Genomic DNA, 23,033 nt, shown 5'->3' on the forward strand with positions numbered 1-23,033 from the left:
TCTCACCATCTGAAATAACTGAAAGATGTAAAATTTACTACAAAGATACAATAAAGACAGTTTCAGACATAAAAATGGATATGGAAATCCATAAAATAGCAACAGACTTCAGAAATAAACCCATATACTTTTGGCTAATTGATTTTTGACAAGGATGCCAAGACCATTCAATAGGAAAAAGAATATATTTTCAAGAAATGAGCCTGGAATAACTGGTTATCCACATGCAAAAGAAGTTTGATCCCTACCTCATACCATACACAAAGATTGAATCAAAATAAATCAAGGACCTAAATTTAAAAGCTATAACGATGAAAATATCTGAAAAAAACTAAATATAAATCTTCATGACATTGAATTAGTCAATGTGCATGACATTATTATTTGTAATAAGCCAAAACTAGAAACAAACCAGGTGTCTATTAATAAATTCAATAGAATACTATTTCACAATAAAAATGAAAGCATTAACTCCGTGTGATGGCACATGCTTGTAAATCCAGAAACTTAGATAATGGAAGTTCAAAGCCAGCTTCAGCAATTTAGTAAGGCCCTAAGCAGCTTAGTGAGAGACGCTGTCTCAAAATAAAAATTAAAATAAACTTAAAGAAAATTAAAAGAAAAGAACAGAATAAAGGTTTGAAGTAAGTCTACTGAGATAGAAGGGTAAAATTATAAATAGAAAAGCTGGATTAAATAAATGAGTTTTACCATAAAGCCAACAGAAACAAGTTTCAGCTAGAGAAGGAGAGGAACTATGTCTTATTGACACCATTTTATTCATCATTATCATCATTACCTGTCAGCAGACGACTGATAACCTATAATTGTCCATAGAATGAGTGCCAAGGTGAAAAAGCTTGTGCTTGATCTTTCTGTCTCCAAAATCACATGACCAATAAAACTCCTGTTTTGCATTAAACAGTTTGAATTAGGTTTCTGTCTGACAAGTTTAACTCCTTTCGAAATAAGTCTTTAATTTTTTATTTTCATATGATAATTCCTGTTCTTCTACCTTTCACAATCTTTACCATTCTTTCTAAATTTTTCTCACTTCTCAGCATTTTTTATATTTTTCTTCATAATTCTTCCCACAAAATCATGGGATTTGAAATCAGAAACCTTATTTGAGCTCCAATTAAAATTAATCTGCAATCATTTCTGAACTTTAGTTTCCTCATAAGAAAATTAGTCTAGTTGTCTTGTGAAGGATCAAGTGACATTATGGATGTAGAAGAATTTCCAAACTATAAAACACAATATATGCTTTGGGGGAGGTTGCTACTCTCCCTTCATCGTTTTATTTTTCATGTTCTTTTTAAAACCCTTATTTACTTTCCTCTTTTTCCTTCACTAGCTCTCCATTTTTTCTCCTCAAGATTTGCTCTTCTTCATCCTTCTCCTCAGTTTCATATTTTGCATTTTCTTCCATCCTTTCCTCAACCTTTTATTTCTCCCCTTTTCCCTTCCCTCCTCCCTTGGTTGCTATGTAGAAGATGAGTCACTCTCGGGTGGGAGGAAACTCTAAGGCTTCATAAAAGCTGGTGAGAAGAGACAGAGTTCTCACTTCTAAACCAGCCATAAGGAAAGATGGAGCAAGCAAAACTCTTCACAGAAACATCCAACAAAGTAAGTGTTGGCTTGCTTTTCAAATGTAGCTTCATTAATCTTCTTGTCAGTAGATGTACATTAAGGCTGTTAAAGATAACATGTGAGTATATATACACCATGTTTTATACAAAGGAAGTATTCCTGGTCATTTGTAAATTGATTTTTAAAAAACAAATTCACAATTGTGATAATTTAAAAAACAATTAATTCTTCTGTAAAGTAGAACAAAATTTTTCTAATGCTAAAAGAATCTGTCAAATACAGCCACCTACTAATGTAGAAAAATCAATAGATAACTATCAAAGCTTGAGTTGTGTAGAGATTTTAAAATAAAAATGCAACAAATGAATAAAGGTTATAAGGTACAAGAAGTATGAAGATAGAATAAAATATTCTGCATTATGTTTTATGGAAATGGCCTGTGGCTAAAGAAACAAAATTAACATTATTTTTTTTCCTATTTCCAATATAGTAGTTCTCTTTTCTTATAATAATCTTTTCACAATAAATTGCAGTTTTCTCTATTTTTTTACTAGTTGCTCAAAACATTACAATGATACAGTTTTCTCTATTTTAAATAGATGATTAGTATTAGAAATTACAATGTAGAAATCTAGATTTAGAAAACTGAACTGGGATTCATAAACCAGTTGGGCAATATTAATATCTCATGACATTTGGGAATTCAGATGAGAAATCCCCTAAGTATCATTCAGATAACTGGGATAAAACAATTTTGAGACAAAGACTACATATCTATATATGTATATAAAGATATAGATATATACACATATAGATATATGTGTGCACATATATAATCATATAGATATAGATATTGTCTATAGAGATATAGATATACATACATAAATATAGATATATGTGTGTATATATATAAATCATTTGTCTCCCAATTTATATTATTCATGTATAAAAATATACATGTGATTATTTTCAGTGAATGAAGTCTATTATCTATATTTCAAAGTGATAAAGCAGATGACAATTCAGTATTGTAAGTGGTAATGTAACTAAATTTCTCACTCGATTTTAGAATAATAGGAATAAGACCACTTTGTCATTTTATCTTCATATATATATATAGGTTATCACATGCCGGGCAGCCATTGCCTGGACAACAAATGCCCCCCTGTCAATTGAGAAAATTGAAGTTGATCCACCAAAAGCTGGTGAAGTTCGAATTAAGGTAAATATAAATGAGACTTTCAGTAGGCATGAATGCAGATGTGTGTTTATAATTATTTTGCATTTTAGGAGAAAAAATGACATTTTATATTTAAAGAAAATCAAGAATTCCTATGATTAACACCAGCTCTATATTACTGTATTTAATAGTAAGGTCATTGCATTGTGTGAAAATGTCAGAAACATAAGGTACATAAATATTGAAATGTCACTAAATATTTTAAATATATTATTGTTTTTAAATTTTGAAAATCTACACGAACAATTGTTTAATCATAAATCTCTTTTATTCACAATTATAAAGGTATTCTGATTATAACTGCTATGGTTTGATTGCCCCTTCCAAAATTCATGTTGCAATTTAATTGCCAATTTAAGGGTATTGGGAGGTGATACCTTTAAGAGAAAATTAGATCATGGAGCTATCATCTCATAAATGGATCCAGACTATTGTTGTGGGAGTTGGTTAGTTATCATGGAAGTAGGCTCCTAATAAAAGGGTAAAATCAGCACCCACACCTCTCTCTCTGTTTCACACATGCTCACTTAGCCCTCTGCCATTTTAAGACACAGAGGGGAGGCCCTTAGGGGTGCCAGATTCCATACTGTTAGATCCAGCCTCCACAACTGTGAGCCAAAAAGAATTCTGTGGTTTACAAGTTACGCAATCTGTGACATTTTGGTGTAGCAGCAGAAAAATGGAGTAAGATAACAATAAGCAGATTCTCTACTCTCAGTGGAATGGATGAGAAAACTGAGACCATTCCCCAACCTAGCTTCTACCTATGGAGTCTCCACTCTAGATGCATCATTTCTAGGATACCTGACCCAAATCACCCACCTTCTACCCCAGCGCTCACTAGTAAGGAAGAAGATCACATCAGGCAGGGCAAGATGAGAACTGTATGAACATATTCAGGCTATAATGGAATAGTAGTTCAAACAAGCATTTTTCTCCCAGTTGTGGAGGCTGGAAGTCTACAAGATCAGGGTGTCAGCATGGTTAAGCTCTGGTGATGACTCTGGCTCAAAATGACTATCTCTTTGCCATGTCCTCGCAAGGTAGAGAAAACAAGCAAGCTGTCTGGTTTCTTTTTATAAGGATAGTAATCTCACAATGGGTGTCCTACCCTCGTGACTTCATCTAAACTTAGTTACCTCCCACCAAAATATCCATCTCCAAATACTTCATCACATGGGGGTTAGGGCTTCAATATGAGTATGAATTGGACATAACTCAGTCCCTTGCAAGAATTTACCAACTCATAAGGCAAAGATGTCATTTTAGGAAATAAGTCATTGCCTTCACCCCCAACTTTGTTGCAGTAATGAAGAAATTTTAACCACAGAAATATGCATGAAAGGACTCATAATTCTGCAGCCCTGCTAAGGGGGCTAACTTTATTTGGAAAAGAATATGAAAAGACTCATGTCTGAAGGGATTGTCAAAAACATTAGATATTGTCTTAGTGTGTTTTCTGTTGCTATAACTAAATACCTTTAACTGGATACTTTATTTTTAAGAAGATGCTTATTTAACTCACAGTTTCAGAGGTCAGAGAGCATGGTGCTAACATGATTAGTTTCTAGTGATTAGTTTCTGGTGAGGACAACATGCTGTGTTACAACATGGCAGAGAAATAGAAGGAGAAATTCTCGCAATAACTAATTCAGTCCAGCTAGACCTAACTTGTTCCTATGAGACTATAAGTTATTAGTTATTGAGAAAGACATTAATTGATTCATGAGTTTAGTGTCAACATTACCTAATCACCTCACAATAGAACCCACCACTTAAAGTTATCACCACTGTTTTAGTCAGCTCTTTCCTGCTGTGACAAAAGGACCTAACAAGAACAACTTTAGAGGAGGAGAAGTTTACTTGACTCATGGTTTCAGAGGTCTTAATCTTTAGACAGCCAACTCCATTACTCTGTACCTGAGGGGAGGCAAAACATCATGGCAGAAGGGGGTGACAGAGGAAAGCATCTGGGAACAGAGCTACATAGCTACAGGAAGCAGAGAGAGAACTCTGCTCAACAAGGACAAAAAATATATCCAAAAGTGCACCCACAGGGATCCACCTTCTCCAGCCACACCCTACCTGCCTACAGTTACCACCCATTAATCTCTATCAGGGAAGTAATTCACTGATTAGGTTAGAATGCGCATAACCCAATCAATTCACCTCCAGACTTTCTTGCTTTGTCTCACACATGAGCTTTTGAGGACATCTCCTATCTAAACCATAACAACCACCTCTCAATACTATTATATTGAGGACCAAGCTTCAAGCACATGAACCTCAAGCTACAAAACATATCCAAATCATAGCAGAGATCTTAGTGATGAGCAATTAAGAAGACTGAAAGCTCCATGAAACTGGTAGCAGCAAGTTCAATGCAGAGCACCAGCCAAGGATACTATTAAAAGGAGTCTACTAAGGTCATGTTCATCCATGGGGGTCCAAAAGACTATGGATAAGCACTAGGTGGCTTTCCCTCAGGAGCAACTAAAATGGGCACTTGAAAGCTGCTAATTATTACTAACCATGAGGAAGAATGGGAAACATTCCTCAAGATGCTGACCCAGGGGAAAATTCTAGGAAGCCAGGTTTAAAAATAAAAATATAGGGGAAAAAACTGAAAACCTAAGTCTGACCCTAGATAAAGCACAATGAAAGGATTGGAAGGGGATAGGAAGAAGAGACTAATCAGAATCCAGAGATACTATTCAATTATCTAAATATACAGTTTTTGACAAATCCTATGACATACAAAGAAACAGTTGATCATTATACTGGAAAAAAGTAAGCAATTTAAATTGCTTTTCAGAAATCTCAGAACTTGGACTTAGTAAAGATTTAAAATCAGCTATTATAAATGTTCAAAAAACTAAATAAGACAATATAGAAGTTATTTTTAAAGATGACAATGATTCATCTTTAAAGCAACTAAATTGAGCTGAAAAGTATAATCACTGAAATAAAATTTCCATAGGAGGCATTCAGGAGTAGATTTGAGCAAGCAAAAGAAATAATCAGCAAACTTTAATATAGATCTTTTGAGAACATAAAAATTCACCAAACAAAAATCATAGAGATGAAGAGTACCTTAACTAACTTAAAATTTTACTAAAGGGGTTCAACAGCAGAATAGACCAACCAGAAGAAATTATCTGTGAACTCAGGTTAGAAAAAAATTCAGTCAAGGAAAAAAAAGGAAGTAAATGATTAAAGGAAGATTAAAGAAACTATGAGATATCAATAAGCAGACCAATTTATAGAGTTTGGAAATCCTAAACAAAAGAAAGAAAAGTTTAGAAAGCTTACTCAAAGAAATAATGAGTGAAAACTTCTTAAATCCAGGGAAGAAAATGGGCCAAGAAACCCAAATAAGATGAACTCAAAGATCTATACTGAGATATGTTTTAATCAAATTGTCAAAGTTAAAGAGAACATTACCAATAAAAAAGTGATTAGTCACATACAAGCGAATCTCAATAAAACTATCCATGGTTACATAAAAAGAACCCAAAAGGTCCTGAAAGGAATAAAAAGTCCAACCAAAAAAATGCTATTTCCCATAAAACTGTCCTCCAAAAGACAAAGAAGAATAAAGACTTTCACAAACAAAACAAAAGCCAAGGAAGTTCATCTTGTAAATAAATAAATGAGTTCTTTTTTTTAATTTTTATTGTTGGTTGTTCAAAACATTACATAGTTCTTGACATATCATATTTCATACTTTGATTCAGTGGGTTATGAACTCCCATTTTTACCCCATATACAGATTGCAGAATCACATCGGTTACACATCCACTGTTTTACATATTGCTATACTAGTGTCTGTTGTATTCTGCTGCCTTTCCTATCCTCTACTATCCCCCATCCCCTCCACTCCCCTCCCCTCCCAACTTCTCTCTCTACCCCCTCTACTGTGATTCATTTCTCCCCCTTGTTTTTCCCCCCTTTCCCCTCACTTCCTCTTGTATGTAATTTTGTATACCCCTGAGGGTCTCCTTCCATTTCTATGCAATTTCCCTTCTCTCTCCCTTTCCCTCCCACCTCTCATCCCTGTTTAATGTTAATCTTCTTGTCATGCTCTTCCTCCCAACTCTGTTCTTAGTTACTCTCCTTATATCAAAGAAAACATTTGGCATTTGTTTTTTAGGGATTGGCTAGTTTCACTTAGCATAATCTGCTCTAATGCCATCCATTTCCCTGCAAATTCTATGATTTTATCATTTTTAAATGCAGAGTAATACTCCATTGTGTATAAATGCCACATTTTTTTATCCATTCGTCTATTGAAGGGCATCTAGGTTGGTTCCACAGTGTTGCTATTGTGAATTGTGCTGCTATGAACATCGATGTATCAGTGTCCCTGTAGCATGCTCTTTTTAGTTCTTTAGGGAATAATCTGAGAAGGGCAATAGCTGGGTCAAATGGTGGATCCATTCCCAGCTTTCCCAGGAATCTCCATACTGCTTTTCAAATTGGCCTCACCAATTTGCAGTCCCACCAGCAATGTACAAGTGTACCCTTTTCCCCACATAAACAAAAGAATGCTAAACAGGGATTTCAAGGTGGTTTTCAATAGATAACTAGCCCTAGTTTGCTTCTCCAGGGAGTGGAAACAAAGTAACAATAAGTGTGTAACTATTTGAGGAGGTGAGGGACTGTAGGTGAGCCCTGGAAGTTGATGGCACAGTCTAAAAACCTCTGGAAAGAATATGAGCATTGTAAACGTTCCTTAACCTGTTTTGTGAGAAAAGTGAGGCACAGCCTGCTTTCCATCATAACTCATTTGGTGACAACTGAGAGGCATGACAACTAGCAGCAGCTGCAATCAATAACCTTGCCCACCATACCTGGCAGATTCCAATCTTAAAGAACAGGTGAGAGATGTTTCCAAGAACCTTGGCTAAGAAGAATTTTTGACCCATTTTCTTTCCTCCCATCTGTTCTTTTATTATTACTTTTTATATCTCACCATTTTCTCTTACTTTTGTATTATTCTGTGTTTATTCTTTAATTGGATTTTTCTTTTTTCTATTTTTTCCCTCTTGACTTATATTTATATAATTTTTCCTTTTGTTCTGCTTTTTATTTCGTCTATATCACCCCCCTCCTCCCCCTCCCCCTCCTCCTCCTCCTCCCCCTCCACCCCCTCCTCCTCCTCCTCCTCCTCCTCCCCCTCCACTCCCCCCTCCTCCTCCTCCTCCTCCCCCTCCACTCCCCCCTCCTCCTCCTCCTCCTCCTCCCCCTCCTCCTCCTCCCCCTCCTTCTCCTCCTCCTCCTCCTCCTCCTCTCACAACAATATGGTATTGGTATAAAGTAGATATATAAGCCAATGAAATAGACTATATATACACTTACACATAAACAATAAACTTTGATGAGTATGCCAAGAACACACAATGGGGAAAAGATAGTCTCTTCAACAAATAATGTTGGGAAAATTGGTTGAAAATGGAAATTTCAATTCAAAATTGATTAAAGACTTAAACATGAAGTCTGAAACTACTATAATAAAACATAGGGGAAATATTTATGACATCGTTCTTGGTAATATCTTCATGGACATGAAGAAATTAAAGGAAATAAGTACCAGAATGAAAAGGCAACCAATAGAATGAGAGGGAAATATTTTCAGACCTTATAAATAATAAGGGGTAAATATCTAAACTACATAAGGAATTTCTATTAACTCAATAGCAAGAAAATAATGTAATGGGCAAAAGACACAAATATGCATTTTTTTCAAAGCAAACATACAATTGGTCAATATGTTTATCAAAAAATGATCAATATTTATCAAAAATGCTAATTATTAGGGAAATGCATATCAAAACTGCAATGTGATATTACCTCATACCTGTTAGGTTGTCTATTATCAAAAAACAAAAGATATAAACTCTTAGCAAGGATGTAAAGAAGTTAGAACTCTTGCTAGCTGTTGATGGGAATTAAAATTGTAGCACCCATAATAAAAATAATATGAAGATTTCTTCAAGAAATTAAATTAAATAATAGAACAACCATATAAGGCAGTCCCTGGATATTTATCCAAAAGATTGAAATCAGTATGCAAATACTGCTGATACAACTCTCCCATGCTTATGTCAGCACTACTCATAATAGCCTAGCTGTGGAAACAACCTAAATATCTATCAACAGATGAATAAAGAAAATGTGCTTTATGCATGCATTTGAATACTACTTGGTTTTTATAAAGAAGGAAACTCTGCAATCTGTGATAATATATATGAACCTTGAGAACATTATGCTATAAAATAATTGCATCACAGGATGACAAATAATATATAACTCTACTGATATCAAATATCTAAAATAGATTCATAGAACCAAAGACTAGTGTGGTGGTTTCTAGAGCTGGGAGAAAGAGGGAAATGAAGAGTTACTAATCAGTAAGAATAAAGTTTCAGTTAAACAAGTCAACATCATTTATTAGAGAGACTGTCTTTTCTCCTCTGTATATTCTTCCTTCAGTTGAGTTAAAAAAAAAAAAACTGCTGTACCACATTGTACCTGTAGTCAACAATAATATATTGTACACTTCAAATTTAATTAAGCAAATAGAAATCATATTAAGTGTTTTTAACACAATAAAATAAAAAGGAAAAGAGAAAATCTTAAAAGCACAAGAGAAAAGAACATTTCACATAGAAGGTAACCTCAATAAGACTAACAATTGATTTAACATCAGAAACAATAGAATTCAGAGGGCAATGTGATAACATACTCAAAGTGTTTGAAGAAAAAAAAATTGACCAAGAGGAATCTAGCAAAACTATCTTTCAAAAATGAAGGCAAAATAAAGACATTCACATATATATATTTTAAAAGAGTAAGATAACTTCTTGCTGATGTACCTAACTTAAAAAAAGATACTCAAGGTAAATTTTTTAGTCTGAATTATACAGATTAATAATTTCTTAAGTGCAAATTTTACTTTATACACAAAATATTCAGCTATCTCCAAATTATGTCTTTAAAACTCTTAAGTGCCTTTAAATGGGCATTTACTCTTTTTTAATAGTTTTTTGTTTTAAAACTAAATACAAATTGAGAAAATAAAATATCCATCAGTGGGAAATTTTAATAATTGCCTAGATTCAACCATTTGATGCTTCACTTATATTAAAATTCACCCATAATACATAATTTACTTCAAGCATCAAATACACTAGGTAGCTCCTATTTATTAGTAATGACTGAACCTACATTCTGAAAAATTTTTAAATGCGTTTATATGATTAACAAACATAAGAACGATATGAGATTCTACTTTAGTCTCCAGTTTCTGCATCTTTAAACATTCTGGCAGTAAGAGAGCTTTGCCCCATCTAGGATTCTTCTGCTAGGTTTCAGAAAATAGCACTACATCTTGTCCTACTATAGCCAAGACTATCAGCACCAGATTGCCAGATCCTGCTTCCAAATTTTTATTATTAATCATAGTAAGTTTTTAGACTTTCAATTTGCACTTGTTCAAAGTAGAGCATTTTGTAGAACAATGAATTTCCAATTGTTACCTGCAGAAAAATTTACATGTACCAGTTTTACCTGTTAACTAGGGGTAAATCATTTCTTAATATTTCTCCTCTGAACACTCTTTTTTTCTCTCTTTGGCATCTTTTTCTCTATTATGATCATTGGCAACGGATAAACCATCTTAAACACATTTTGATGTAAAGTAACACTTTCTGATAGAGTCCGATTTGATCCTGATAGGGTTAGACACTACTATCTGGTAAAATAATTTTACTACTGATGTTAGAACGCTTTCTATGTAATTCATTAGAAGTTCTCAATAGCAACATTTAAGGGATTTTTATGCCTTTTTATTTTATTCCTGTTAGCTATGGAGAGTCAATATCTTCTTTCTTTCATTAAATAAAGTGGCAAAATTCATAACATTTTTTAAACAGATAAGGTATGTCCCAAACTAACTAGGAAAGTGGCAATATTGCTCTTCACCCATTAAAATGTTTAGAAGAGAAATAGTTTCTTTATTACCACTGTCTTTTTGTGACTATTTGAGAACCACAATAGCATGTTTCTTCTCCCCCTTGTCACCCTTATCACAGCACAGAGCAGCCTATCAAGTGTCCAACAAACTTAGGAGAACTGACACATAATTGATAAATAAAGAATAAAATAATATTCGCACTAGAAACACAAGATAATTCTAGTTTCTCCACATTCAGTGTTTTGCATAATCAATTATTTTATTTTAGTTCTTACAGAGAATGCATCATCATATTATTTTAAATTACATTTTCTTAATGACTAAGAAGTTTGAGTATGTTTCATATACTTTTGGCCATTCAGATATAATTTGTTGTGAAGTAGATTATAGTGTCTTGCTCCTTTTTTCTATTGGGTTGTCCATCTTTTCCTTATTTATTTGTAGACATTCAATATATATATAATCAACTGAGGAGTCATATCTAGACAAATATATATATCAACTGAGGAGTCATATCTAGACAAATATATTTATATATATATATATATATTTGGGGCAAATTTCTTCTTCCACTCTGGTTTCTTTTCACTCTCTTGTTTACACACTTGAAGAGAATTTCATAATTTAATGAAGTCCAATTTATAAATGTTTTCCCTAATGATTAGTGCCTTTTATGGCCCAATTAAGAAATCATTCCCTGGCCCAAGATCAGGAAGATAATTTCCTTGTTTATGTCTAGATTCTTAACTGGTTTACACTTTGCATTTAGATCTACAAGTAAAAAATGCCTGGCAATAATTCTTTTGTGTTTGCTGTGAGGTAGAAGTCCAAGATTAACTTTCTTCCTACTTATATAACAAATTGACCTAGTTATTTGAAAATTCTGCCTTTACCCATACACTTTAGTGCCACTTTTTCTCTAAATAAAATGGCTAGTATGTCTGGGTCTATTTCTTAATTTTAATTCTGCTCCATTAACCTATTGGTACATTTATCATTGTACCAAAACCAAATGCTTGCATTATCATAGATTTATATTATCATACAGAATAAGTCCTTATAATTTGTTCATCAAAATTTCTTGACTATCCTTGGCCTTGTTCACTATTTCATTGAAATGACTCAAGATGTTATAATTCTTCATCATAAATTTTTATCAGAATTACCAGTAGACTTAAGCATTGAATCCTCCTCTTCCATTTCACATCTCATCTTCAAAGAATTTTCACCTTGTACCATCAGACATATTTGAATAAAATCTAAAATAGAAGGGCAAAATATATTTTTTTAAAAAAAGAAATTTTGCATTTATTTTGTAAGAAACTTCTAGTCAGCTTTTAATCATTATGACCAGAATACCTAAAAGGCCAACTTAAGAGGAGGAAAAGTTTATGTTGGATCATGGTTGCAGAGGACTCAATCCATGGTGGGTTAAAACAATTGATCTGGTCCTGGGGTGACACAGAACATCATGGTAGAAGGGCATGGCAGAGGACAGGTGCTCAGCACAGGGTAGCCAGGAAATCGAGAAAGAGTTAGTGTCAGGGACAGATATAGTCCTGAAGCCATGCCTCAATGAACTACTTCTTCCAGCCATGACCCACCTGCCTATAGTTTTTCATCACTTCCCAGTAAATTCATTGAAATTATTAATCCATCAAATAAATTAATCTACTGATGAGATCACATGCTTCATAATCCAAACATTTCATCTTAGAATATTGCTGTATTTACTAACACATGAGCTTCTAGGGGCAATATTACAGATCCAAATCATAATATTCTACCCCTGGGGCCCCAAAATCTCATGACTACTTCCCAATGAAAAATTACTTTTAGTACATCTGCAAGAGTACCCATAATATCCATAGTTCCAGCATTGCTCAAAAATCTAAGTCCATAGACTCAAGGCAAACCCTTAGCTGTCAGCTCCTATAAAAATTACAAAGCAATTTACATGCTTCCAATATACAAGGCACAGAGGAAACACACATTACCTCACACATGAGCTTTTGAGGGAAACCTCACATCTAAACTATAATACTATGTCATTGTGCAAGACAATTAACTTATTTTTAGTGGTGGCAATCTCTTCAAGGATCCTACTTCCTTGACCCCAGTTTTAGTGCTTTGTCTGGCAAGATTGCAAGAAAACCACCACATACTTCAGTTTCTGGACGTTGAGTTTGTGGACTTTACATTTGCCCACTGGGTTTCGATTTTGCTTTGGTCCCATTCCTTCTTGTCCCTATTCCTCCCTTTTGGATGGATGTTTTCTCTGTGCTATTGTATATTGGAAGCATGTAAATTGCTTTATAATTTTTACAGCTCACAGCTGAGAGGTTGCCTTGAATCTTGGAGGTGGTTTTGGGCCCAGAAGCAGAAAGAACAAGCAAGAAAGGGGCCACAGGGGCAATGCATCCTTTCAGGGCACACCCCAGTGATCCATCTCTTCCATTCATGCCTCATCTGCTTACAATTACCACACAGTTTGTCGGTTCAAACTAGGATGAACTGATTGGGTTACAGCTTTCATAAGACAATTCTTTACCTCTGGATATTGTTGCATTTACACAGGAGCTCTTGGGGAAACTTTATACCCAAACCATAACAGAGGGTTGATCTTTTCCACAGCCCCTCTCTCTTTCCATTCCCAGCTGCCATGAGTTGAACAGCCTTCCTCTGCCACATCCTTCCATTATGGTGTTTCTGCCTTGAAGGCAACTGACCAATGGCTGAATCCTCTGAGACCATGAATCAAAACAAATCCTTCCTACTCCAAGTTGCTCTTGTCAGACATTTTGTTTACAGTGACACAAAGGTGACTAACAAATTCTATTCAGTTTATTTCATGTGAGATCTCCCAGTTAGATTGGTTATACATTTCTTTAGGATGTCACTGAATTAACATTACATTCAATCAGTTGAAACTCAATTTGAATTTATTCCATGGCTTGTCATCTGTTGCATATATGGTGCCCAGCTTTTTTACTTATCCTTGGAAAGTTGAATCTGGAAAAGCCTTGCTTGCCACAACTGAAAGCTGAACTACTCTATGTAGAATTTCTCAGTTATACTTGAAAATAATCTTGCTAGTTAAGTTCTAATTTCATAAATAAGGTGCTTGGTTTCAAATTTTATTTTGAACTAGTTGATACAGTGTGCCAAAGCCTAGCTACTAGAAAACCAGGGACATTTCAAATAACTCACTGAAATTGGAGGAGAGGGATAGACCATAAAGTTCATTCAAAGTACAAAAGATAGAAGAATAGTCTAAAGTAATTTGAAAAACAAGCAAAAGAGTGAAAAGGAAAATTATTTTTATTTGTAGAGAAACCTAGCAGATTATTTTTCTGATAGAATAGGGATTGAATATCAAGATGTATGATTAATCATAGATTTCCTACAGACAAAACTCAAGGCAGAGAGACATGAGCTTGCAGGACAGTTATGCAAGCAAAAAGCCTGAGCAAACACAGCAGAACCCATACAGATAAATATTTTCAACCTCCAAAGATCAAAAAAGGAATAAGAAAATAAGTCATCATGGAACTGAACAATCAGATTTGCAAAAAGTACCAAAACTCCAGGGTAAATGACTGTTGAGTGGAGAAAAAACAGTGAAGAGAATATCTAAGTGGAAATAGTGCCTTATGAGTGTACCAAGTGAAATGTGCAATGAGAGGCTAACCTTTGATTTGCCACCAACTCCTTCCAACTGTGAAATTTCAATACCCTGGGGGAAAACCAACTTACCTTTGTTACTAGAATAGCTGAATAAAGAGACTGATTACAAAGAAAAAAAGGAAAGGAAACTGTGCACCAAAGCAGAGTATTAAGGGGGAAAAGGGGCCTTTCACCTATTCTTTTGGATATTAACTGCATGTTATGAACTAGCAAGCCAAGATATGGGTGGGGACTTAACATGAAAAGCCTTGTGTTTCAGCTTCTTCTACTGGCAGGTAGACGGCAAGGCAGGGAGAACAGCATAAACATTATCACCCAGGGTTTCTTCCATTAGGGTGTATGTATCAAAACAGACGCTCAAGTTTGGGTTGTGTGCTTCATCGTATCTCACAGAATGCATAGCTCCTCTTGACAAAGAGCCAGGAAATAATTCAGTGGTGTTTATGATGTTAAAGAGGTCTAGGGGAAATTATATAGACTGATAAACCAAACGCTTTAGTCCTTTTCCTGAAACAGCTCTATTATAGGGACACAATCAATAATGCCTCAAATCTATAGCCCAAGTTTTAAAGAATATATTCTGCCTCTAAAATTGGAAATATTGCATTTTTATGAAAGACTCAATCATTTTATGACAAGGCATTTTATCTCCAAACATGTATTCACCTTTCAGATTATATCCTCTGGGATCTGTGGTACAGATAAGCACATCCTGGAAGGAAAAGACAAAGTACCACTTCCTGCAATTTTGGGTCATGAGGGAGCTGGGATCGTAGAGAGTATTGGAGAAGGTGTAACCAGTGTGAAACCAGGTAAGTAAGGGCCAGATATGGTGTCAACTCCTGTTCAAATTAGCTTTTTAATTATTCCCCAACAGCACTGTAAAATACGGAATCCATCATACATTGACAAAAACATTAAAATGCATTCACACACCAGATACAGTGCACGATATAAGTAACCTAAAATTCAGAATCTTCCAGTTTGGGTTTGGGTAGCTAAGATAGGAGGATCGCGAGTTCAAAGCCAGCCTCAGTAACTTAGCAGGTGCTAAGCAATTCAGTGAGACCCTGTCTCTAAATAAAATGCAAAATAGAGCTGGGGATGTGGCTCAATGGTAGGTCAAGTGCCCCTGAGTCCATCCCTGGTACCCTCCCTCCCCTCCCCCACAAAAAACACAATCTACTCGTTTCCATACAGATTATGGCAAATCTATATTCCCAAAATTAAACTAAGAATTGAAAATATATACAGTGTATTGTAATACCAGTAAACTTAAAATATGTATGACTGACAATTTTTTTCTACACACACACACACACACACACACACAATAATCCTCTAAATTGTCTGGAATAGGTATCATTTATAAAAGTTTCTTTCAGACTTTGTGTTTGCATTTTTATACTGTTCATGTTTCAAAACTTTTACTGTGTTATATATGTTATTCTAACAATAAACACACATGTCATAGATATTTTAAAACCACTTTGTGAGGAAATAGAAGCCTTGGCAAGATAATCATTTTATTAATTTAGCTACTTAATGGCAGAGTAAGGATTAAGGACACAGGAAGCCTTCCCTCAAATTCTAGACTCTTGTTCAATAATAAAACATTTCATAATAAATATTAATTCTGGCATTAGCATTGGAGTATTAACTCATTGTTTCAACAAATATCAAGTATATATTAAATGCAAACTTGATCTTTCTCCTGGGATAGAACACTACCAAAATAAGTCAGGCACTTTGGCACGTACCTGTAATCCCAGCTACTTGGGAGGCTGAGGCAAGAGGATGGCAAGTTCAAGGTAAGCCTAAGTAACTTAGCAAGATCCTGTCTCAAAATAAAAAATTAAATCCTTGGGGATGTATCTCAGTGATAGAGTACCCCTGAGTAGTTCAATCTCCAGTACAAAATAGAGGAGCCTTAGACCACATATATTGATGCCACTGTCTTACCTTTGATTCCAATTTTATGAAACATAAATTCCCCCAATTTTTTTCTACTTTGAAGGTCCATTTGCATTAAAATTGACTTGTTTCTATTCCAAAGTAAAATTATAAATAACTTCAAAGATAATGATAACTTTCATTACAACCAATCACAAATATTTACTATGAATGATACCTTATAGATAAAGGTGGGGTTTATTACATTCAATGTCTCCACCCAGTTGGTAATGATTTTCTTTATTCTTTTTCCTTAGGAGATAAAGTCTTAATGTTACCTCTTCCAGAGTGCAGAGAATGTAGTTCTTGCTTGCACCCCACGGGCAACTTCTGCTTGAAGGAAAGGTTAGTTTCAATTTCTTTGACTTTCTTTCACCCCATTTACTTTCATTGGTACAGTTATTGACTTAGAGCTAAATCCTTTATTTGTCTTTTTGTCACTATGTATCTGTGGCATAGTATTCTTCCTCCAACTGGATTAATGTTAGATGGAACCAGCAGATTTACCTGCAGAGGAAGGAAGATTTATCATCTTTATGGCACAAGCACATTCACTGAATACACTGTGGTACATGAAATTGCAGTGGGGAAAATTGATGATGATGCTCCCATGGATACAGTCTGTATCCTAAGCTGTGAGGTCCCTACAGGCTTTGGAGCTGTATTTAACATTGCAAAGGTAAGAATGTGCTTCTGTGTTGTTTTCAGTGACACTGTCTATATAACTTCAAATTGAACTCCGTTCTCTAAACTTCTCTGAACTTCTTCCATCACAGATAAAGCCAAAGAGGCCTTTTCATTCCTCACAAGAGGAAACTTCTTTCAACACAAGAGCATTGGCTGTGGATGCCCAATTATATTCTATCCTCTGAATTTGCAGGTCACCCCAGGTTCCACCTGTGTGGTTTTTGGACTTGGAGGAATTGGCTCAGCTGTCGTCATGGCCTGCAAAGCCTCTGGTGCTTCTAGGATCATTGGGGTTGACATCAAGGAGGAGAAGTTTCCTCGGGCAAGAGCATTAGGAGTCACTGATTGCCTTAATCCTCAAAAACTCAAGAAACCTGTCCAGGAGGTGGTGGTAGAAATGACTGGCAAAGGTGCTGACTTTGCCTTCGAGGCCGTTGGACTTATTGATACCATGGTAAGTGATCTTGAAGCACTGCCTGTCAATATGAGTGTACACATTACTACAATTTTGGTATTGATGTACCTTTTTTTTTTTTTGGTGTGGGACACGTTGAAATTGTTTGGGTGCTAGGTATTGAAGTCGGGAACATGCTAACCATGCACTCTACCTCAGCCCTGATAAAATTATTATTATTATCTCTGTTTTTATTTTGGAACTGGGGATTGAACTCAAGGCACTTTACCACTGAGTTATATCCCCAGCCCTTTTTTAAATTCTATCTTGAGACAGGATCTCACTAAGTTATTGGGACTGACCTTGAAATTGCAGGCATGTACAACAGTACTTCCCCCAACCAAAAAAAAAATACTATAACTAAAAAAAAAATGAACACATCTTTCATAATTTGTACCGTGCCAAGTAATTTATATATTTTATCCCATTTAATCTGTATATCATTTTTACTAGCTAAGTAGTAACATTATCCTCATTTTAAAGATTGAAAAACTTAATCATAATGAATTTAAGCAATTTGTTCAAATCATAGTGACTGTCCTGCATACTGTCCTGTTCTATATGATTTCTCCCATACATCCTCCCTGAGAACACGTTCTGCAGTTGTGAGTTGAAGATTTAGGGCTGCTGAGAAGCTAATCCATCCATCTCTGAAATTAGGTCGCAACTTTGGAATCGTGCCACCCAAGCTACGGAGTGGGTGTGATTATTGGATTAGCACCCACAAATTCACAACTCATTTTTGACCCAACGCTGCTTCTCTCTGGGAGAACCCTGAAAGGTGGTACTATGGGAAGTGAGTATTTTACTTTCCTTTTTGCCTTTTCCAGAAACCTACACATCCTGTGTGCTCGTTGGCAAGCAGTGGAGGGGAAGGAACATAGGAAAAATAATCCTCTTTGAAAGGAAATAGAAGACAATGTACCAAAAATAGGAAAGTACACCTTCACCTCCCCACACTCGTATTTATTACCTAGAGGAGCAAAAGGAGATGAGCTTACCATCATTGATAAGATACAGAAGAGTCACTTCTTAGGGTGCTCATTGGCACTCTCACATTCTGTAATTGGTGGATAGCTACAATATTTTTCTGAACCACTCCCCAGTACAGAATAAGACTAGAAGAAAATCTTGCTGTGTTGACCCTTAGTTCTCACCTCAACAATCACCCTAAGTGTCTTCTTCAGAACAAAGCAGGCAAATCCAACGTGGAGTCATACTTGGATATCTCTTCTCCAAAAGTCTCCAATTTCCCCTTGTACAACACCATAGTTGGATTGTTTCTACTCCCTTGAAATCTCACACTATGGAGTAAATTTCAATATGTGAACCCTTGAGGGGCATACTAAAATCATATCTAAACCATATTATTATCCTTGATTTCATGGAGGAATTTATTCACTTTTTCTGACATTCATATCTTCCATATCTCCTTCCCTCACACAATATATAAACACACTAAGGAAAATCACAACAAAATTCTCATTCTGGAGGCAAAAATGTGTAATGGTTTTTTTTCCTTTTACTCACTTTCATTTGATAGATTTCTTAATTACTAAAAATCTTGCATACCAATAATGTTATAACCCAACATTTTAGTCCAATTGACCTATTGCTATGGTTTAGAGTTGAATGTCCCTCAAAGATCTATGTGTAGAAGGCAGGTGCTGTGGAGCTTTAAGGGGTGGGGCCTTCTGGGAGGTCTTTAGGTCTTTGGGGGCATACCCTCCAAAGAGACTCTGGTGGAACTCCATTCTCCTTCGCCCCTGCTTCCTGACTCATGATGTAAGCAGGTTTTTTTCTAACTCATGTTCCCCATCTAGTATAGTCTTAGAGGCCCAAAGTAATGTCCTACCCCTCTCTAATCTTGAACTGAAACCTCCAGAAATATGATAACTTTTAAGTTAATTACCTCAGGCATAGCATTGGGAACTGGTTAATACACTTATTAAGAAACAGAACATTTTTGTAGCCTGGGTTCTGATAAAGAATACGCTATCTCTTTTTTTAAAAGAGTTCAAGTTTTCCTTTTAATCCCATCTTCCCCCAACCCCACATTTTTATTGGTGCATTATAATTGTACATATTGATGAGGTATTTTTTACATATTCGTATATACACACAATAAAAATATAACAATATAATTTGGCCGATAACACTCTCCAGCACTCTCCCTCTCCCTCCCTGCCTTCCACCCCTTGGTCTCTTTTCTCTACTGATCTCCCTTTGATTTGCATGAGCTCCAACCCCATCTCTATTTTCCTTTCTCTTCTCTAGCTTTCACATAAGAGAGGAAAGAGGACCCTTAACTTTCTGAATTTGATTTATTTAACCTTTTTTTGGGGGGGGGCTCTGGATTGACTCAGGGGTGCTTAACCACTGAGCCATATCTCCTGCCTCTTTTTATACTTTATGTAGAGACAGAGTCTATTAGGGCCTTGCTAAATTGCTGAGGCTGGTTTTGAACTCCTGATCCTCCTGCCTCACCTCCTGAGAGGCTGTGTGCCACTGCACCCTGCTAACCTCATCTTAATTAACATTTCATAATAGTCCTAAATAAATTCTAAATGGCTATAAAGAACTGTGCTAGGAATATAAAGACCTGGATTCTAGGTTTAACATTATGCTTTCTAGATGTACATTAGTGTTGTAAAATATACCTCCATCCCCAGGATTTGTTTTAATCAACTATCATAAGAAGACATACACATAGATAATTTCCTTGAAAGAAGAGTATATTACCTCAGTTCTTAAGAGAAGGGGGCACTTCACTCCATGCAGGGCCATACAAGAAAGCACTAGGCTCAATCAGGAGACAGAAGAAATTGAAAATCAGGATCAAGTCCTCGTTTCTCTGTTATTGAAGATTAAACACCCAAGAAATGCCAAGGAAAGAAAACAAATTTTATTTAAGGGATAGAACAGACACAGACTTCTCTAAAAGGGAGAAGGAGACCCAGAGCTGGTATCCATGGAATGGGGGTATCCTGCCTCTTTCTAGATTTTAGGTTTCCTTTCTTCTCATGCCTTCTCCTCTCCTTATCTTGACTATGTGAGCAAAAGGCAGGAAAAGAGCAGCCCAGGAGCTGATTGCTTAAGTTAGAAAATGCCTCCTTCCCCTGCCTGGGGGGAGGTGTTAGCCAACAGTTAATGGGAAAGTGCTATCTACCCACTTCCTTCCTATCAAAGGATAATCAGCTATCTATCCTTTGCTCTGGTCTCAAAATGACATGGAAATCATGGGTCACTGTCTTTATTGTGATATTTATTGAAAGGAACAGAAGACTGAGTAAGAAAACTCAGAAATTTTAGAATTAACTTGAAATCATTTCAATGGTTTCTGAGCTACAGGGTGTTCTCTAGTTATCTGATAACTGGCCCTGGGGTAATTTAGGACAGGGGTATACTGTCCCACTGTGAAGCCTGATAAAAGGGGAGGGGAGGGACAGGGCTTAAAGTCTTGGGCTGGTTGGTGTGCATGTCAGGCAAGTTGTTTACTATCCCTTGGAACTAATTAACCTTAGAAGGAAGGTTCTTCCCCAGGTCCCCAAGCCCTCAATATGTCAAAGAATTTTAAAATATGGAAAATTTTAAAAATATATATTAATATAATCAGTGAAACATATTTCACCTCTCTAAACTTTAGTCCTCACAGTTATAAATATGGAGAAAAAATTCCTGCATCTGCCTTGCTCCTGGTGATTATAGTAAATGGGATCTAGGCAGGGTTCCAATAGCACCTAACAAAGCTACTCTACTTCCCTGCCCTCGAACACCACTACACAATTAGGTTTATTTCAAAGATTGAAATGTTAGGTTTGTGAAGTTTGTGTGTATGTGTATATATATATATATATATATATATATATATATATATATATATATATATATATATATATATCTCAAATTGAACCAGCTAGAAGTTAAATTGGTATAGAAAAAATGAGTGTCCTGATGACAGGGCAGAGCTGGGGGCCATGACAGCATTGTGTCTGCTCTGCTAGTCCACTAGGCTTACCTATACAGGGCTCCTCGATGACTCTGAATGATCTTATCACTCCTGAGCAGCACCCAGATGTGGAGGTTCTGGAATAAATTGCCTTTGCTTTTGATGCCAAGATAAAGGATCAAAAGGTGAATGGCTGACTACCTCCCATGAATGCTTTTGCCAGTTTTATACACAAATAGTTCATTGGATTCTTTGATTAGTTTTGTTATTTTCAGGTATTGCTATTTTTCTTCTTTCCTTCTACAGAGTATAAAACCAGAAGCTGTATTCCTAAAATGGTAACTGACTACCTTCAAAAGAAAATCAATATAGACCCACTTATAACCCATAAATTGCCTTTTGAAAGTATCAATAAGGCATTTGAATTGCTCCAAGGTGGACTTTGGTGAGTCTTTGTGTGTGTGCATGCACGTGCACACATACATACATCTGTGTGTCTGTGTCTGTGTCTGTGTATCTTACACATACAACTTTTACCCAAAATTTTATAAAACATGAGAGGGCATAGATCAAGTGTGAAACTGAGCAATTGTGAGAAATGGTTTAGGGGGTCAGCAATAAAAGAGCTGTGAGTCTGTTTTGAAGAGTGCCCAGGCCTCCATTCAGTCACTATGAGGCCCAAATGGTTGCCTTGGCCTGTGCCACTGCTCCTGTTTACAAAATGGGGATTAGGGTTCCTGCTCTCTTGAGAGACAATATGAAAAAAAAATGTAAAAATAAAAATGATCAGTGAAAGAAAAAGCACTGTGAATATAAGCTTTCATTGTTTTCAGTTTAAGTGCTAGCATATATATGACAAAGAGATTAAAATGTAACTTGATTACCAAACTGAAAAGCCCAAAGTTTTAAAATGACCTTTCAGCATAAAATTAAGTAGCTACAAAAAAAAAAAAAAAAAACCTGCTTTTATGGGTTTATTTTCAATCACAGTTTACTATTTGACATTTCAGAAATATTTCCAATTGGCATACATTCATGAAGCACCTGAGTTTGTGCTAGACACACTGGCAAATATAATCACTGCCTTTAGGTCATTGCCCATTTGGCCCTTGAATGCAACATGCTGAATACATGAATAACTGCAGCATGGAGCTAGATGTGATGTCTGGACAAAAATTCAAAACTCAAGATTCAGGGGAAAGAGACCTCATTTCTTAACGAATAGAATAGGATGATCCCTTAGAAAGAAGGTATCCATTGGCCTTGGGAACTTGTAGGTCTATAACAAGAAGAATCATCAGAGTACAAGGTATCATAGAAATTGGGACTGTATACAAGGACCCAAATAGTGAAAAATCCAACATGCAAGGAAGAGTTTGTTCTTGTATAGAATACTAAATATAAAGATTTTGACTACAAAAATATTTCCTTATAAAAAAATTAAAATGCAAGAACTTTTACACCTGAAGAGAACCCGATTTCCTAAGGATAT

At 35.7% G+C, this 23,033-nt stretch overlaps 1 protein-coding gene across 1 annotated transcript; it reads left to right on the top strand.

Annotated features, from left to right (window-relative positions):
• The first annotated feature begins 1,590 nt into the window (after window positions 1–1,590).
• LOC143406262 (alcohol dehydrogenase 1-like) lies at window positions 1,591–21,990 on the top strand. Its single transcript, XM_076864960.1, has 8 exons — window positions 1,591–1,629; window positions 2,714–2,815; window positions 15,172–15,310; window positions 16,709–16,796; window positions 16,911–17,130; window positions 17,332–17,592; window positions 18,253–18,388; window positions 21,848–21,990. Exons 1-8 carry the CDS (start codon window positions 1,591–1,593, stop codon window positions 21,988–21,990), a joined length of 1,128 nt encoding a protein of 375 aa, XP_076721075.1.
• Window positions 21,991–23,033: the final 1,043 nt, after the last annotated feature.

The sequence above is a fragment of the Callospermophilus lateralis genome, chromosome 8, assembly GCF_048772815.1.
Source record: "Callospermophilus lateralis isolate mCalLat2 chromosome 8, mCalLat2.hap1, whole genome shotgun sequence".
Lineage (NCBI taxonomy): Eukaryota > Metazoa > Chordata > Mammalia > Rodentia > Sciuridae > Callospermophilus > Callospermophilus lateralis.

What these genes read in the sequence shown, in the direction of transcription:
- LOC143406262 (XM_076864960.1), top strand. Translation starts at nt 1,591, where the DNA reads ATGGAGCAAGCAAAACTCTTCACAGAAACATCCAACAAA. An exon ending in TGTAACCAGTGTGAAACCAG is followed by an intron (nt 15,311 to 16,708) that starts GTAAGTAAGGGC and finishes CTTTTTCCTTAG; the next exon opens with GAGATAAAGTCTTAATGTTA. An exon ending in AACTTCTGCTTGAAGGAAAG is followed by an intron (nt 16,797 to 16,910) that starts GTTAGTTTCAAT and finishes TCTGTGGCATAG; the next exon opens with TATTCTTCCTCCAACTGGAT.